Here is a 15,526-nt window from a genome sequence, read left to right as displayed (position 1 = left end):
GTTTCTTAGTCAAAACACTATCCATTTATGACGTCATTAAATCCGTAATTAAAGAAAATTGTGAAAATCACAGTTTTTTTTAAGCCATGAGGGCAATGATTTGAATCTGATTCTTAAAAACTACAACTGGGGTACTTTGAATGTACACCTCCATAATTTGAATTCTTAACGAGGGCGTTTGTACAAATTTGAATTTGTTATCAGTAGAAATAAGAAAAATAAAGTAAAGTCTAGAAAGATAGTAGATACAACCCAGGAAAAGTTGATCGTAAGATTTCAAGGAGGGTATGTGTTACGATGCATTAATTTTAATGGAGACCTTACAAAATCTAAAACCCGATTTAGCTTTTTTTAGTTTTTGTCACTGAACATTTGCTTTTACACGGGATACTTTCTAAATTTGTTCCATTTAACCCTATTGATAGCCCAATTTCTCGATAAAAGTAAAATTCCTGTAGGTTACAAATATCAATTAATTGCAAACAGGACCGCATCCAGGATTTATTTCAGGGGAGGAGTAGAATAGATTTTTTTTTTTGGGGGGGGGGGGTTACAAAAAACACAAAGATTTGTTTATATTCATTTTTGTTACATTTTTACGAGTCAGAAAAATTTCCAGGGGGGGGGTTAAACTCCCGACACCCCTGGATACGGCCTTGATTACAAAGCAGCCTTAGATTGCCGACTTGCGAATATTACCCCTATAAACAGGACCTAAAACTGCTAAGGCTAGTGGAAATGAAACAAAATTTTTAGATTGATTAAGAGGAAACATACACCACCAAATATATCTTATAAAAATGGAAAAGATCGGCCATTCAATTTTTAATAAAAAAGACATCCATACACAGTTCCGTACTTTTCGGTAATAGTGGTTACCAAATTAAAAAAGGGAGGTGGGCGTAAAATTAGCAAAAATTAACCCAAAAATATATACAACCAAAAAGCTCAAGAAAATGAAGCTTTTCTTTGATTCTGCAGGCTTCTGGGATGAACAGATTGGTAAATATTTGAATTTTTAAGGACAAAAAATGTTGTCAAATATAACTACCAGGTTTGCTTCATCATTTTCATGATCCAATATTTCAACACTGATCAGAATGTGACACTGGTTCAAAAACTTAGTTTCGAAACAACCAATTTTTTTTTATAAACTTCATCTTTCAGGTGTGAATAGATCTAAGATCGGTCAAGTGGTGGGGGGGGGGGAATGCTTTCATTTTTATGTCCTTGGTACTTGAAGATCTTCCAAGATCTCTTAGGACCTTTTCTGGCAAAATTAGTAGGGCGGCGGAGGAGTGTTCACCAGTGTTTCAACCTCAGGCACCTTAACACTGCAATGCCATCAGTTTGCAGGAAGGATAACAGTGGTATCAATTAGTACAATAAAGCTCAAATAAATTATTTTTTATTATGTATAAATTAGTTTATAAAGCATTTTTTTGTTGTGATTTTCATAAAAACGATACTATAGCGATAATATCGTTTTCCTAATCACAAGTTCAATAATAGCCTGGTGGATTCATTAAAAATTAATCCTAATATCAATAAATTGCTTTTGAAGTTCTCCATCATGTGGAATGACGATCAAAAGGAAAACAGCATTAAAAATGCTGTTTCATTTATCTTTCACAGTTAGAAGAGTAAACAGAAGAGACATTTGACAGAAATTAATGCTTTCCGAAAAAAAAGAAGAAAAAGACATCATGTTAGACATCAATAAGAAAAAACTTCTTGAGTGATAAAGAATTATTGTGAACGAAGAGTATTTTTGGACATGCTTAAAATGACTAGCAAATCTAGGAAAGTGCCAATTATTTGTGTTCAATGGAAGGGTGGGGGAATCCAAAATGATATCCTCCCTTGGACATCCCAAAAAGGGCTTAAGAACTACTCGATGAGGTTGCGGTAAAGACAAACTATCTTAGACTGCAGGTGAATACAGGGGAGACCAAAAGCTTTGCAACAAGTTAATCACCTCTATTCACTAAATGAGCCGGCCTTTAAACCAAAACCATGGCGAAAATTACTCTCCTCTATCCCCTAAATATGGCAGCCATAAGTCAAAAGCATGGCAGCAAGTCATTCTCCTCTATCTACTAGATGAGCCGGGCTTTAAACCAAAACCATGGCGAAAATCACCCTCCTATATCCCCTAAATATGGCAGCCATTTGGCAGCCAGCCATAAGTCAAAAGCATGGCAGCAAGTCATTCTCCTCTGTCCACTAAATGAGCCGGGCTTCAAACCAAAACCATGGCGAAAATCACCCTCCTATATCCCCTAAATATGGCAGCCGTTTGGCAGCCAGCCATAAGTCAAAAGCATGGCAGCAAGTCATTCTCCTCTGTCCACTAAATGAGCCGGTCTTTAAACCAAAACCATGGCGAAAATTACTCTCCTCTATCCCCTAAATATGGCAGCCATAAGTCAAAAGCATGGCAGCAAGTCATTCTTCTCTGTCCACTAAATGTGGCGGTCATGAAAAAAGTTATCCAGTTCAAATATTTGGAAAGCATCCTTACTGGCTTCACTTTGAGGGACTGGAGGCACAGTGTCTAGAGGCAATAGTGACACAAGACGCACGGGCGATCCTAAAGTCTAAGGTAAGATCGGAGTTTCTCAGCCAGCCCTGAATCACACTCAGCCTGAGCTCCTAGCTCGATACCTTTAATCTACCCCTTGCGAAGAAGAATGTATCCTCTTGTACCTTCAAGGGTAACTTTTTAATGATAAAATATTGCAAATCAAGCATCAATATACATGATAGGCACACATATTGAACAAAGAGTTTTGTCAAGCAAAATAAGTAAAATAAAGTAAAACAAAAAGTCAAGTAAAATAAGCGCGAACTAAACAGAAGTCTAAACGACGTTCTTTCCTGTAGATCACCATTTAGTCAAACAGTTCGTGGTAACGAACTGTAGTAAGGAGCGACCCGGCTCAATAGTAACCAAAACTCTAAAAAATTGAATTTTGATATCAATAGGTACATCAAAAGAATTGTATTTTAATGCTGATTTTAAATATATAAGTTTCATCAAGTTTAGTCTTACCCATCAATAGTTACGAGCCTGAGAAAATTTGCCTTATTTAGGAAAATAAGGGGGAAACCCCCTAAAAGCCGTAGGATCTTAACGAAAATGACACCTTCAGATTCAGCGTATCAGAGAACCCTACTGTAGAAGTTTCAAGCTCCTATCTACAAAAATGTGGAATTTTGTATTTTTTGCCAGAAGACAAATCACGGGTGCGTGTTTATTTGTTTGTTTGTTTTTTTTTTCCCCAGGGGTCATCGTATCGACCAAGTGGTCCTAGAATGTCGCAAGAGGGCTCATTCTAACGGAAATGAAAAGTTCTAGTGCCCTTTTTAAGTGACCAAAAAAATTGGAGGGCATCTAGGCCCCCTCCCACGCTCATTTTTCCCAAAGTCAACGGATCAAAATTTTGAGATAGCCATTTTGTTCAACATAGTCAAAACCATAATAACTATGTCATAATAACAGACGTTTTCAGGGGGATTTTATTTTGTTTGGGGGTGGGGCTGAGGAAAGGGGGCTATGTTGGAGGATCTTTCCTTGGAGGAATCTGTCATGGGAGAAAAAAAATTCAATGAAAAGGGCGCAGGATTGTCTAGCATTACTATAAGAAAACAATGAAAAATAAACATGAAAACGTTTTTTTTCAAATGAAAGGAAGAAGTAGCATTGAAACTTAAAATGAACAGAGATTATTACGCATATGAGGGGTTCTAAAAATAATTTAGCATAAAGAGCGAGGCATTTAGGAGGAGATAAATACCTTGCTCTTTATGCTAAAGTATTTTTAGCAATTTCACTATTTATTCTACGGTCTTTCTGATTCAGGGGTCATTCTTAAAGAATTGGGACAAAACTTACGATTTAGTGTAAAGAGCGAGGTATTAACGAGGGTACAAACCCCCTCGTATACATAATAAAAATATAAGGTTATGAAAGTTTGTTACCTATGTTAATTCTTAAGTTGCGTATATTTTTTACTAATAAAAACGTTCGTTAAAAATTAAAAGTTCTAGTTGCCTTTTTAAGTAACCGAAAAATTGGAGGGCAACTAGGCCTCCTTCTCCACCCTTTATTTCTCAAAATCGTCTGATCAAAACTAAGGGAAAGCCATTTAGCCAAAAAAAGAATTAATATACAAATTTCATTTTAATAATTTATGTGGGGAGAGCCAAAACCAAACATACATTAATTCAAAAACGTTCAGAAATTAAATAAAAAAAAACTATTTTTTTTAGCTGAAAGTAAGGAGCGGCATTAAAACTTAAAACGAATAGAAATTACTCCGTATATGAAATGGGTTGTCCCCTCCGCAATCCCTCGCTCTTTACGCTAAAGTTTGACTCTTAGCCACAATTCTACTTTTTAAAACAATTAAAAGCTTTAGCGTAAAGAGCGAGGGATTGCGGAGGGGACAACCCATTTCATATACGGAGTAATTTCTGTTCGTTTTAAGTTTTAATGCCGCTCCTTACTTTCAGCTAAAAAAATTAGTTTTTTTTATTTAATTTAAATTAAAATCTCTAAGATAGAAGATCATCTACTTTCTTTACGTTCAGTCTAAACATTCTTCCCTATAAAAATGTCTAACATATTGTCGTTGAAATACATTTTTAACGGCTGAATTTGTTTTAATGTTGAATTTCGCCTCTTGTGGAATCTATTTTGGTCCGAACTAAAGAAAACTTTCGCGTTGAACTGGTTTCAAAGCTTAAATAAAATTCACGGATTGGACTCTTTCAGTGATTTTATTACTCTTTCAGTGATTTCAGTGATATTCAGTGATATCATTTCTATTCAGTCATTATCGAGAAATCATGTTCAGGTGTTGCCGTACTAAATTTATTTATGGTAATTTCTGTTCATTTAAGTTCGACTCCATTATTAATTGTAATTCAATTCGTTTTAGGCTTCATTTATTCATTCACATTTATTTATGCTCGTTTTGTATTTCAAATTCACTCAAACAGTTTCCAACAAAAAGTTTCTAGGTTTGATCCAAATTGGCTAGTCCAACCAAAAAAATCCTATTTTACAGGTCAAGTAACAGGGCTTAGATCTCATTTAATATTATTTAATAAACAAATAAATAAGAGTCGAGAATCAGAGAGGCAAGGTGAGTAAGACGATAGGCACACTCAATTTATTCATTAAAAACTCTTTTAGTTTTTAATGAATAAATGTGACTTCTTAATTTATCCTGTTTTCTGTCTGTTCTAAGTTTCACTCTTTTCTATTAAATTGTCGTCTCTTTTTAATATATCTTTGCTCATTTGAAAGTTTTGACAATAACCTTTACTTTTACGGCAAAAGTTAAACCACTTCTTTGGTTAAGTTTCCAGAAAAATAGATTAAAATTAGTATAATTTAATTTAAGAAAAAAAATTATTTCACGATATAATTTCAGAAAAACATTTTCATTTAATAATTAAGTAAAGTCTAATTTTCCGTGTCACTTGAAAATTTGATTTTTCATGAACGTTTTTTGAAATAGAAAAGAAAACTAGACCTACGTTGCCTGGGCAACGTGAAGTGTTGCGGCAACCTTTGTTCGGCTTTGCCGATTAAAGTGTTGCGAGAGCAACACTTTGGTTTTGTTTCTTCGCTATCGGTTAAATGCTGAAGTTGTCAAAACTATCAAAGCTTTCAAAACGTCATATTCAAAGAAGAACACAATCAGTAATCACATGATCAAATTCTTCAGCGTTGAAAAAACAACAGCAAAAGAATATCGGAAAAAGGGACTAAATTGAGTTTGCAGCCAGTTGAACTTTATCCTTTTCAATCGTAGACATCGTGACGGATGGAAACTTGGAACATTATCTTATATAATCTAGTTGGTATTATAAAGCTATCCGTAACTTTTCAGGATCAAATACCATAGATGTGCACCAATTTGCACAAATTTGTAGCCCCTCATGAACCTCCTCTAGCAACCAATTCTTGCTTACAAGTCCCTCTTCCGTGAGAGACAAAGAATAACACAATCAGTAATCAGATGATCAAAGGCTATTCCTCAGGGTTGAAAAAAAAAAAAATATTGGAAGAAGGGACTAAATTGACTTTGCAGCCAGTTGAACTTTATCCTTTGCACACCATAGGCTCTGGCTCGAGGATAAGCAAAAACTATCCTTTTTGGCCCCAGGCAAGAGTCGTACGGAGCTTTCCAAAATATAATGTCATATTCATCAATCCGGCCCGAGGTCCACACTAACAGCCGATTAGTACTTATTAGGCCCCTAAATGTCACTTTGCAGCCGGTTGAACTTTATCCTTTTCAATCGTAGACATCGTGACGGATGGAAACTTGGAACATTAATCTTATGTAATCTAGTTGGTATTATAAAGCTATCTGTAACTTTTCAGGATCAAAATACCATCAGGGACCCATAAATTTCCTGTAATGACTCGCCATCCAGGATCGTTTATTATTGGATGGCGAGTCATTACAGGAAATTTATGGGTCCCTGATTCCATAGATGTGTACCAATTTGCACAAATTTGTAGCCCCTCGTGAGCCTCCTCTAGCAACCGATTCTTACTTACAAGTCCCTCTCCCGGGATATACATCCAAGTTCACCGGAAACAAATAATGGGCACACAAACTAGCAAAAGTTCCAAACCCCTTGTCGCTGAAGTCATTGTAGCCCAACAGCCGATTATTACTTACAACTCCCCTACATGTCTTACAATCGGGAACCAAGTTGTTCTTACCATCAATTACACCAGAAACAGATAATAGGTACACCAATCAGCAAAAGTTGCAAACCCCTCATTGCCAAAGATGATTATAAGCTAATAATCGACTGTTGCTTGGAAGTCCCCTACATATCTCACAATTGGTATCGGCCTATTTTTGGTTCAAGTGTGTACCTTACCACTGAAGTTGTCAACCCCTTGAAACTTTCAAACTGGTGTATGTCATGAAGGAATTTTTGTAACAAAAAATGGATGACATACACTTTGATCAGCTCATCAAGGTCTATCGATTGTCATTGAAAAATCATTGAAAAAATCATTGAAAAATCATTGAAATCATTGAAAAATTCTATCTGTCTTAGTTCAAAAGTTGACTTTTTTGCCGGAGGCCAACTTTCTAACACCACCACTTAGAAAGGAGCAAAGGATAAGCACTAATTTCTTTAGCAATGAGAGAACTTTTAAAGTTTAAGAGGTATATCTGATACCATTTCTCTATTGCAATCCCAAGTAGAAAAAAAAGAATGGTAAAGTCAGCTGAAATCACGAACAGAAATGGCTAGAAACAATAGATGGCAGCACTTTCGGACCCGTGGGAAAATCGCACTTTTTTGTTTCTGTAAATTTTTCTATTTATCACTCAAAGAAGATATATTGGCTGTGGGGCCGGGGAACTACCGCATATATTTAACACTTATAGATTTTAGTCCATCTTCAATTTGAAACTGGTGCCTGCCTGCTTGCCTGCTAGAACGGAGCTTTCCACTCGAAAGCAGAAACATGGTTTGATGAAACGAAAGCTTGGCTGCACAACTTCAGATACTCCTCTCTGACATAGGCTATATAACTCAACTTCACTTCGCACACCATAGGCTCTGGCTCGAGGACAAGCAAAAACCATCCTTTTTGGCCCCAGGCAAGAGTTCTACGGAGCTTTCCAAAATGTAATGTCATATTCATCAATCCGGCCTGAGGTCCACACTTTCCGTAAAAACCGCACACGTTAGACCCTTACCAGTTTCCAAGAATAAGCTGAGATCGGCGGCATAGAAAAAAACAAAAAAAAAACCGGGACAAAACCAACACAATTAGAGCGTGAAATTTTCTGTCATTTACAGCCAGACAAGCCTCATGCTTTATGAAAGAACTGTGGAAAGTAATTTAATTTTAAAAAGTAAATTTATACAAGGGAACATGCCCTTTATCATAGATTTGCATAGGTAAAACAATTATATAACTAATTTATCATATTATCAATACAGCAAAAGGTTAATTGGCTTTGATTCACTTTTTTTGGGGGGGGGAGGGATTTGACTCCACGCTTCCAGTATTTGGCTTTGATTCACTTTTATTTGGGGGTGGGGGGTATGCAAATACTACTTTCATCCTTTTGGTTCTAAAACTATTCTGCATTAACTTTTATGTTTCCAGACATCCAGATTTCATGTCACCGCGGTTGGACCCCCTCCCCCGAAAATTTTGTCAGACTTGTCAAAAAGTAACAGAAAAAAACATTTAAAAATTTTTGTGCTTAAAGAAGCTTTTTTGTAGCCCCTTCCCCCCCCCCTCCAAAAAAAATTATACTCAAAAATCGAATAAATTAATTATCAATGTAATTTGAAGGACTTTATGTGGAAATTTGTCAAACCAAGATGTATACTTAATCAGACAGGAACAGGGAGGGGGAGGAGGTTTTGGTTCAGTGACCTCCCAAACCTCAAGTACTTTTAGTGGTTTCGTGATCTCTAATATTTTTCGAAAATATTCACACATTTTGGTTTTCTTTTCGAAATTACTCCTTCCCCAAAACAAAACAAAATCTTGCGTACCTGACTGTTCCAAAATCTCCCCAAGAAGTTGGGGAAGATGAAACCCACCCTGCTCAGTTTGGTTGAATAGTAATTTAATTTCAAATCTTAATGAGCTGCAAGACAATATTGGCCAGATATTATAAATGGAAAACAAGCAAATTATAAAGAAGACAAATGTAAAATTCAAGCGAGAAAAATTTTGTTTTTCTCTATATTTTTAGTTTTTCAGAATCTCTTCATTTTAAGAGATACTTTGATATTTTTTTTTTCAAATATGAGCATATATTCTCGCCTGGAGAAAGAAGAGTATTAATGTGTCTTTCGATTTAGGTTTGCGTGCGCTGTTTCCACAAACATATACTACTACTACTAACAACTTACAGCAGCAGCTACGCACGTTTCTCCTCTATCCCAATCTATTAAAACCCTCCCTCAGTACACCCTCCCAATAACTTCCTATTTCCCTTAAATCTTCTCTGACGATATCTAACACCCCTTTCGGGGACAACCTGCTTTTCGCTTGGCCCTATATGGCTTGGCGGCACAACGAACTTGGCAATCTGTCATCCTTCATCCATAGAACGAGTCAGTAGTGATGCCTCAATAGTTTTAAGGCCAAACTCACTAGTTCTTTCTTCATTTAAAGGTCTAAGTTGAACAGCGCACCCTTAAGACGTAGGTGCGAGTTACGTAATAGGGGGTTGTTTCTCTATGGATGTTATGCCTAAAAACCTAAGGGTGCCAGGAAAACCTTCAGGGGGCCCGCTATATCAACAGCTCCTTGGGTTTCACCTAATAGTTTCTATCTAAAAACTTGTGAGGGCCAGGGCTTGTTTATTTCGGGTTTTCTAAGATTGTTACGTAATGGAGTCTTACAGAAAATACTCAGGACTTCTTTACTTCAGGATTTCCTTGGGTTTTACCTAATAGTTTCTACTTAAAAAACCCGCGAGGGCCAGGGCTTGTTTAGTTCAGAATCTCTAAGATTGTTACATAATAGTCTTCTAGTCATAATAGTCTTGGGCTTCTTTACCCCCGGATTTCTAAGTCTAAATATAAAATTTCACTAAGATACAATCACTCTTTCGTAAGTTAAAAATACCTCATTTTTTCTATTTTTTAGAATTAACCCTCCCCGGAACTCCCCCAAAGAGAGCAGATCCGTTCCAGATATGTCAATTCCGTATCTAGGACTTGTGGTTATTTTTCCCACCAAGTTTCATCCCAATCCCTCCACTCTAAGCGTTTTCCAAGATTTTAGGTCCCCCCCCAACTCCCCCCTGTGTCACTGGATCCGGTCGGGATTTAAAATAAGGGCTCAGACATGATATCCTTCCAAACATCAAATTTCATTAAGATCCGATTACTCCTTCGTAAGTTAAAAATACCTCAATTTTTCTAATTTTCCCAAATTAACAACCCCCAGCTCCCCCAAAGAGAACTGATCCGTTCCAATTATGTCAATCACGTATCTAGGACTCATGATTATTTTTCCCAGCAAGTTTCATCCCGATCCCTCCACTCTAAGCTTTTCCCGAATTTCCGGTTTCTCCCACCCTAACACCCCCCAATGTCACCGGGTCTGGTTGGGATTTAAAATAAGAGTTCTAAAGCCAAAGATCTTTCTAAATATCAAATTTCATTAAAACATGATCACCCGTTCGTAAGTTACCAATACCTCATTTTTCCTATTTTTTCCAAATTACTCCCCCCCCCCAATTCCACCAAAGAAAGCGGATCCGAACTGCACTGAAGTCCGGATCCGCTTTCTTTGGTGGAATTTGGGGGGAAGGGGAGTAATTCGGAAAAAATAGAAGAAATAACACGGACAGCATAACATAACACGGACTGCATTGAAGACGGTAGCTGTGCGTCACCCCTTCCGTTTCTTACAAAAAATAATTTGAAAGCCTGGCGAACGGATTGCTCTAAACAATTGCTCTTTTACACGTAAAACCAAATATGCAGAAAAGTAAAACGAACACAAAAGGCGTCGTCTTCACGAGGAAAAAAAGAGAGAAAAAAAAAGAGAGAAAAGAAAATGACATCTTCTGGATATCTAGATCATTTCTGTGCTTATCTTCTTCCGAATTTAGGACACTCAACTTCTTTCTTTCGAGTTGTAACTTAATTTTGTCGGTTGAAAGCAACTCATAATTTGGCTTATCTCAGCGATGAGGAGGAATCATTTACCAGAAATATTTGTAAAATTGAACGTTCGCAAGGAGACAACAAGTAATCAAGCCGAACTAACAAAAAATATCGAATTTAAGAAATGACAAAATAAGAAAATGACTAAAATTGACTGCAGACAAATTGCAATGAAAATGATTTTGAAACTATGTTGAACAGAAAAGAAAACTGAAAGCGTAACTTAGTAGGTTGAGCGAGGTCTTCCAGAAGCAAGGACATACCCAGGATCTTTGTTCAGGGGGGGGGGAGTGTACACAACTTTAAAAAACGGATTTAAAAAACGCAAATGATTTGAAGCTCTTCATTTTTGTGTTTATTGCTATTGTAAATGATCAATTGATCCATTGCTGATTTCAAATTGAAGTGACCCATTGTAACCACAAATAAGTCTCTTGCCACAATTCTTTTCTGGATTTAAAATCAGCATTGGTTTGGTGCTTTTAAAGTCTTTATCTTGATCTGCCGACTAACTAAAGAGCTTTTAATGACTGTAGATAAACAAATAAATGGGGAAAAATTAGCTTTCATTCGCTATATTAATAAATAGCCAAGCTCTGCAAGTCATTCTTTAAGTTTATCAGAACAATTTGAAATGTCATAGGACAGAAGGATTGTATTTTTTTTTTCAAATTTAGGCCAAAGTGAAACTTGTGTTCGAAGGGTACCTTTTTTTTATTTTTTTATAAAAAAGCCCAGACATTTTACCTCTGTGATAGGCTAACCTGAACTACACTAAGCTAATTCCCTAGAGTCAGATGTATTTTTTGAAAGTCTTGCTAACCTAAGAAAAACAAGAACCCAGACAGATTCTATGACGGTTCTATAGCGTCTATGTTTCGCGTTTTGAGTTATCCCCTTCATTTGCAAAACATTTCAAAAAAGATGAAACAAAAAAACTAACCGACTTGACGTATTCAAGGGATCCTTCTAAGGCAATGGGAGTGTCTTCCGACGTTATTACAATTTCCACTGAACTATTGACCTTACTTCCAGCAGGCACTTCTGACGCCAAGCGCACATACTCGGTGGTTAATTCCTGGAATATAGAAAAAACAAGCGTGTTTCAAATTTGTTTTAAAACAAATGTTTGCTTAAATTACGAAAAAAGAGAGTTACACAAAGGCAAGGTAATTTCAAGGTAGTTTCTCTCAATCAATATAATTTATTACGGAAATGATTCAAAGTAATAAACGGGTATTAGAGGATTGACCAAGGGTGTAATTTTCTATGGGGCAGGAAGGGCATCTGCGCCGTTCAGACCCAAGTTTGCCCCTACCCACACTTCAATTTGTCCCCCCCCAAACTGAAACTTGGTTTCTCCAAAAATCTTGTCAAAATTAAGATAAACCTGCATAACTCAAGTATCCAGAGAAACAGGTCAATTCTCTTTAGCATATCTTTGCGTCTATGGTAATATATTACTCATTTTTCAGTTTTCCCTATCATTTTCACTTGATTTGAGAAAATCGGCTACAACTTCCCTTCCCCCCTCTCTCCAGGATTTTGACGAAATTAGGCCACTTGGTTTAAGTGTAAGCAGAATCGAATACAGCAATTTTTTACGAGGGGGAGGGAGCTAAAAAAATAAAGTACCAATCTGGATGAGAAGTGCCTATAAATTCAAACAAAAAGAATGCCAACAACCCTGACACGGTTGATCTTTTTCCTTTCTTTTATGTATAATAAAAAAAAAAAAAAAAAAAAAAAAAAAAAAAAAAAAAAAAAAAAAAAAAAAAAAAAAAAAAAAAAAAAAAAAAAAAAAAAAGTTCTTCACGAAATGATGATGAAATGTTGTTTTAGAAATTAGGAGCATTTAGAAATTAAAAAAAACTTATAATATTCTATATTCTAAAGCCAGATGGGGTAATTATAGCCAGATTCTGTTGTCAGATGGGACAAATTGGCACCATTCGGGTATTCCTTATAGAGTGGTTGCGCATTGAATTCCATAGATCAAAGGAATTTTTAATTTTTTTTTTGTTTAGTAGATTGCACCATAGCGAGTTTTAATTACAATACAGTGTTTTTGGAAATCAGATAATTTAAGAGAAATTAGAAGCTTTGTGAACTGATCCAGATCAGCTAGTCTTCAGATGCTTTTCTTATTTTAAAAGAGAAAACTGAAAGAACTGATAGAAAACTGACAAAAAGATAGAACCGTGTTTTCCCTACAGCTTGCTGTTTGAAATACGGTCAGTCAAACGGTCAGTACTCACAACAATCCATAGACAATGCCTCTACAAGATATCTAACAAATCCTGCTCTTTCTTTCAAAGCCCCCCCCCCCAAGAAAAAGTTCTATGATAGCAATAAATTAACATCCAGATGGAAATAATTGAAAAAATTGGGTCTAGGTTAGTCTTAGCTAAAGCTACAACTAGTAACCACATAGTTTAGCGCCACGTCCCCCGAGGCTTTTACACGATCCTCCCCCGCACTAATCTCGTTAAAGCTGTAGTCGTTACTCCCTCTTACGAAGTTCCAATATTAGCAAAGATTAGCAAAATTAAAGTAAAATAATTTTTCAAGGGTAAAACTACCATAAATCATAAATAATAACTAAATGAAGCCTAGCACGAATGGAAATTACAATAAATAACAAAGTTAAACTTAAAACAAACAATAACTACCACAAAAACAGTGGAGCTAACGCCCCCTATGACGCCTCCCATTTAACTTCTTCTATTGTCCTACTCCCATCCCAATTGATACCTTACTTTCCATTTGGCTAAAGATGAATACCCAAAAAGTAAAATTGTTGGCAAAAGCATTCACAAAATTTAAACTAATCTTAATTCTGCATTTTCACCATAATCCAAAACCTGCTTTTCGTTTGGCCCGGCAGATGGCCAAAAAGCAATCTGTCAAACTTCATCCGTAAAAGAGGCCAAGCCGTCTTTAACTCTTTTATAGTATAGCCTTAGAAAGTGGATCGAACCACAGCTTTCGTATAGCTTATTGTTGAAAGCTAAATCAATCAAAAGAGAAACTAAAAGAAAGACTCAATCTTTTAAAACTTAAAATACTTTGATTAGATTTAAGGCCGTGATTAAGTGAACTTGAAAACATCGAGGTTCAAAATTGAAGGTAGCGTAGCCTTCTGTCTCTCAATTCTCTAGAGACCGTCGATTGTCAAAAACCCTTCAAATAGCACTTATTAATTGACGGAAATAGCAGGTTAATTATACCAGTTTGTCAATCTGGTCTCTAGGGGTGTTATCGGCGATCTGAAACGATTCTTTCTGGCAAAAAACTTGTAAAAATTTCAGGTAGCTGAATATATTCTATGGGACTGTTTGGAAACAGGAAAATTACATCGAAAAATGATTGCAATGATCATACAGGTTATTGTCTTCTGCTCATGATAGTACCGATTTAGTTCGAAAAGCAATATCCTTCATAGAGTACACTTGTGAAAAAGAACTAGACATTTTCTAAGATTTCTAAGCAATTAGAGGAAATAGAGCAAAATCTTAGCAAACATTTTGTAGCATTTTCAAGAAGTTATGGCCTGATATTAAAAGCGGTATCTTCCGCCAATGAATACTTGAGTAATTTTTAAATATAAATTTTCAATTTTAACATGGATTTTCGAGTTCTAACAGTTCACTTAATCACGGCCTTAAGTTATGCTTAATAAACTTAGGCTAGAGAATGAAGACTTAAAAAACTTAAAATTAGACTTAAAAACCATTCCTCTCTAAAACTTCTAGCAAATCTTCCTCCAAATTTCAAAGAAGCATCGTTTCAGAGTCCTGCCATTACCAGTGGCAGTTGACCACCACCATTATCATGGCTTCCAATGACCAATCTTAGTTGGAAGACTTCTCTCCTATTCTTCCAAACTTTCTTCAACTGACTATTCTAAACTACTACTATTACTAACAACTCACCAAAAAACAAAGCCACCTGATAACAACGCAGCTCCGCACGCTCCTCCTTCATCCCCACCTATTCAAAACCTCCCTCTTTACAGACTCCAAAGAAATTCCTGTTTCCCTTAAATCTTTCTTTACAAGATCATCCCACCACATTCAAGGACGACCTACCTTTCGTTTGGCCCTAGATGGTAGGCCGACAAGGATGGTTTTTGCCTGTCTATCCTCCTTCATCCGCAAAACCTGTCCTAGACTTAGACTTATAAACTATTCCTCTGGAAAAGTAGTAGACTTAGACTTAAAACTAGAACTTAAGAATTAAACCTAAAAAAAAATATATTGTTAGACATAGAAGCTATTTCTCTGGAAAAAATGTAGCGCACCTTCCTCAACCTTTCATAAACATAGACTAGGCTTAAATTATACGTAATAAATTTAGACCTGAGAATCAGACTTAAAAAACTTAAAACTTAAAATCATTCATCTGAAAAACATCTAGCATATCTTCCTCAATCTTCCAGAAACTTAAAAACTTAGATTAGACTTAAATTGTACTTAATAAACTTAGACTTAAAAAATGTATGCCTGAGAATTAGACTTCAAAACTTAAGACTTGACAATTAGATTTAAAAAACTTAGATTTTAAAAACTGTTTCTCTGGAGAGTATCTACCTTATCTTCCTCAACCTTTCAAAAACTTAAAAAAAAACTTGGATTAGACTGGAACTATAATTAATAAACTTAGACCCCAAACAAGAGCCAAGAGCTCATATGGCACTTGTGACGGGGTCGGAAGAGCCAAGAGCTAGGAGCTTCTTTTCACTAAGTTTTATTACGATCTCTCCACTCTAAGCGTTTTCCCAGATTTCCGGTTTCCCCCTCCAACTCCCCCCAATGTAACCGGATCC

The 15,526-nt window shown here is 36.1% G+C and overlaps 1 protein-coding gene across 1 annotated transcript in view; it reads right to left on the bottom strand.

Annotated features, from left to right (window-relative positions):
- The window catches only part of LOC136039557 (AP-3 complex subunit delta-1-like), a 206,770-nt gene that overhangs the window by 44,101 nt on the left and 147,143 nt on the right, over window positions 1-15,526 (bottom strand). The window contains exon 19 of the mRNA XM_065723397.1: window positions 11,642-11,776. Within this exon, the coding sequence (XP_065579469.1) occupies window positions 11,642-11,776 (135 nt within the window). The remainder of the gene's footprint in view (window positions 1-11,641; window positions 11,777-15,526) is intronic.

Source organism: Artemia franciscana, chromosome 19 (genome assembly GCF_032884065.1).
Source record: "Artemia franciscana chromosome 19, ASM3288406v1, whole genome shotgun sequence".
NCBI lineage: Eukaryota > Metazoa > Arthropoda > Branchiopoda > Anostraca > Artemiidae > Artemia > Artemia franciscana.
Note: the sequence above shows the minus strand (reverse complement) of the source record. Positions and strands in the feature narration are given on the sequence as shown.